Source organism: Mesitornis unicolor, unplaced genomic scaffold (assembly GCF_000695765.1).
Source record: "Mesitornis unicolor isolate BGI_N332 unplaced genomic scaffold, ASM69576v1 scaffold26561, whole genome shotgun sequence".
Classification (NCBI taxonomy): Eukaryota; Metazoa; Chordata; class Aves; order Mesitornithiformes; family Mesitornithidae; genus Mesitornis; species Mesitornis unicolor.
In genome coordinates, this window is record NW_010163602.1 from 4,434 (window position 1) to 8,236 (window position 3,803).

General features: G+C 53.3%; 1 protein-coding gene across 1 annotated transcript in view; it reads right to left on the reverse strand.

Moving 5' to 3' along the window:
- LOC104548104 (protein scribble homolog) overlaps positions 1 to 3,320 on the reverse strand; it is a gene marked incomplete at both ends in the record, with an annotated part of 7,497 nt that extends 4,177 nt beyond the window's left edge. Inside the window, 2 exons of the mRNA XM_010194027.1 lie at positions 2,050 to 2,106; positions 3,231 to 3,320. Coding sequence (XP_010192329.1) covers positions 2,050 to 2,106; positions 3,231 to 3,320 — 147 coding nt within the window. The remainder of the gene's footprint in view (positions 1 to 2,049; positions 2,107 to 3,230) is intronic.
- Between the last annotated feature and the right edge of the window lie 483 nt (positions 3,321 to 3,803).

The window sequence follows — 3,803 nt, forward strand, 5'->3', positions numbered from 1 at the left end:
TGCAGCGCCCTTTGGGCTGTTGAACCCCTCAGGGCTGGGGACTGCAGCACTGCCCTGGGCAGCCCCCGAGAACCCTTTGGGGAAGAAATCCCCCCAAAATCCAACCTCCCCCTCCCCTGGCACAACTCGAGGCCATTTCCTCTCATCCCATCGCTTGTTATGGGGAGCAGAGACCAATCCCCCTTGCTACCCCCTCCTTTCTCAAGGCAGAATTTGGGGACCTGTGGAAGATGAAGAGAAGCTGGGATCACACTGCAGAATGACTGTCAAGCCTGGACTTATCTTGCAGAGAAAACCTCCTTTCTCAAGGCAGAATTTGGGGAGCTGTGGAAGATGAAGAGAATCTGGGATTGCACTGCAGAATGGCTGTCAAGCCTGGACTTATCTTGCAGAGAAAAAGAACAAAAACCCATATCATGCTACAGGAATCTTGCTGTACAGCGTACAAATCTAACATAGGGAAACGAAGGAGCATGAGAGATCTCCCCCAAAACCACACGGGTCTCAAGGCAGAATTTGGGGAGCTGTGGAAGATGAAGAGAATCTGGGATTGCACTGCAGAATGGCTGTCAAGCCTGGACTTATCTTGCAGAGAAAAAGAACAAAAACCCATATCATGCTACAGGAATCTTGCTGTACAGCGTACAAATCTAACATAGGGAAACGAAGGAGCATGAGAGATCTCCCCCAAAACCACACGGGTCTGGTCACAGACTGAATTCTCAAACTCCAGATACTTGTTGGTTCCTCAATGGTGAAAAGCCATTGGGACCATCCCTCACTGCTGTTTGAAAGCCCAACTTTGGATGCAGCTATTGCCCCTCTTCACTTACACGGGGTGTCACTGTGGTGGTGTCTGTGTGGACACAAAGAACGCAGGGCACGGACAGGAGTGGGTCCAGCACCAACACAGGGCACGGACAGGAGTGGGTCCAGCACCAACACAGGGCATGGACACAGCCTGTACCTGTACATCCCAGAGGAAAAGAACCATCAGGAACAGCACGCACCTGAGTCAAAGCAACGTCTCACAGCGACGGAGAAGCAAGACCAAGGCCCTACCTGCTTAGTCTCAAAGCCTTCCTTGAACACTGTGTCATCAGATGCCTCCTTTGCGCTCCTTTTTAAACAGCGCAAAGGAGCAAGGGGGTAAAGTACAGGGAGCCGCATTGAGTACTTGCCAGGAGTAAGAGGGCACTGAGGAAAGGCGACGATAGCTGTGTGTTTCACACGTTCACTGAGGAGTTTGTGTGGCCCAAACCACACTGCTATTCACAAAGAAGCCCTTCCAACGAGTATCCAATGGGGAATCACCAGCTGGATGGACAAGCAGGCAGCAAACACGCTGACAGAGCTAACACGGGTTAGAAACTCAACAGACAACTGACGGGCTCCCAAGCAGAGGTGAACGCACAGACTCATCGGTTCTCCACATCCCGTCCGCCCGCTGGCATCAGCTGGAGCAGCCAGACCCTGTGCCAGGAATCCACCTCCGTCCCTAATGCGAACGTTGAACAGGACTTACCTCTCCTCCCTGTTTCTCTGCTGCAGGAACACCAGACATCCCACCCTGCTCCCACAAGGTGCCCAACCAGAGCCCTCCGAAGGGTTACACAATGAAACAGAGAAGTTGGAAGCAAAATACATCTTCGGCCACGTTCTGCTGCCCTGCAAACTACGAACTTCATTGCGTGCAGAGCTCTTCCTATCCATCAGTACTTTTGTCTCTCCTTTTCCACAAGGATCTGCTCCAGCTCTCCAGGAAAAGGGCTCTCACCATTTCCAGCAGCTTTCCTGGGGAACCCTGTCTGTTCCAAATCGATCCTGACCCAGAGGCTGAGCACAGGCTCTGCACATCCTCCCCTGCTCCACCTCTCTCCCTCCTCACCCCTCTTTACAGAAATCCAGCAAGGTGCAGCTCATTTACGCAAAGCCTTGAGCCCTTCCAAGCCAAGTGCTGCAGCCTGCACTACAGAAACAGCAAATCCCTGAGGAATCGGTAGGAACGATGGGGCAGGAGATTCCTGAAGCCACCAGACAGACACTCACGTGGGGAGAGTCTTCAGCAGGTTCTCACGTAGCTCCAAAGTCACCAGGTTTGCCAAACTGCAAGAGAAAAGGGAGCAAGAAAGCCAGGTTGGCTGAGTAGGGCTTCAGGGATACAAGGAGACGCTCAAAACCCTTCCCTCGGGACCACCCCTCACGGCCTACACGAACACGGGTGTGGGCACAGGAATGGAGGTGGCAACGAGAACAAATTGGATCTTCAACGGCTTCCGATGGAGGCGACCGCTTCTTGTAAAATCACGAAACACCACCATGCCCAAACTCAGGACAAGGAGACGTGGGATCACACGCAGGACTGCCCAAAAACATCGAATCCCTCGTGTGCACAAAGCCAAATCCCATGGGAAAGGCACTGCACCCGTAGGCTCTGCCCTGGCCATTTGCTAGCAGCATAAATCATCTCAGCATCACTGGACAGACCACGTCTTGTTTGGAAAGGGGCACCCATAAAATAAGGAAAAAAGAGGATTTGAGAAGCCTGGATGCCCTCCTTGTCTGTGCCACAGAGCACAGAGGAGGAGAAGGGGCTGACACCAGGAAAGTGGAGCATCTCCCTTCTGAGGAGCAGCTGAGGGAGCTGGGGCTCTTTAGTTTGCAGAAGAGGAGACTGAGGGGAGACCTCATTCATGGTTAGAAATATTTCAAGGGTGAGTGTCACGAGGATGGAGCCAGGCTCTTCTCGGTGACAAACAATGATAGGACAAGGGGTAACGGACACAAACTGGAACACAGGAGGTTCCACTTCAATTGGAGAAGAAACTTCTTCTCAGTGAGGGTGACAGAGCCCTGGCCCAGGCTGCCCAGAGAGGTTGTGGAGGCTCCTTCTCTGCAGACATTCAAAACCCGCCGGGACGCCTTCCTGTGTAACCTCATCTGGGTGTTCCTGCTGCGGCAGGGGGATTGGACTGGATGAGCTTTGGAGGTCCCTTCCAGTCCCTAACGGTCTGGGATTCTGTGAAAGGGACCTTATAAAAAGGTGGGTTTTTAATATGAATAATGCCCAGAGGTGCTCACACAGCGTGTTCAGTGCAGTGGCTGTGCCTGGGAGGGGACCCTCCAAGTCCTGCTGGTGTCCTCACCCCAAAAGCACGGTGTCCTCACCCCAAAAGCACGGTGTCCCCACCCCAACCCTCCTCCCGTTGCCAGGACAGGGGCCTACTCACTTCCCGATGTCATTGGGGAGGCTCTGCAGGGACACATCGTTCAGGGCCAAATGGCCCAGGCTCCGAAGCTGCGTGAAGCCCTCTGGAAGCCTGGGAAAGCACAACAGAACAAAACACCATCAGTTCTGTGCACAAAACCAGCCTGGATTCCTCACTTAACCCCCCCCAAAAGCCAGTCTTACCCCAGTTGGTGTCAACACATGGAAAGAAGAGCAGGAACCATGTCTGACCCTGGCTCCTGGTCCCAAACCCAGACTGAGTTACGCCATATAATCATAAAACTTGGAAGCAGGGAGGGCCACCAAGCAGCCCAAATGCCCACCTAAGGATATTTCTGCATTCCCCAGGATGAGCAGCACCCTCCTAACAGCTCCCAGGTACAACAGAACAGGGAAAAAACCCCGAAAAGGAGAAATCCTGTTTGTTCACAGCTCCTGGAGCTTCCCTGCCCCACTGCTCACACACCCCACAACTCTGGGCCACAGGAGGGTTGACAAACAACGTCTAGTGCAGAGTGCTGGTCAGGCCATGGAACAGGGATGTTCCCTGACTGAAAACCACCGTCACCAGCGG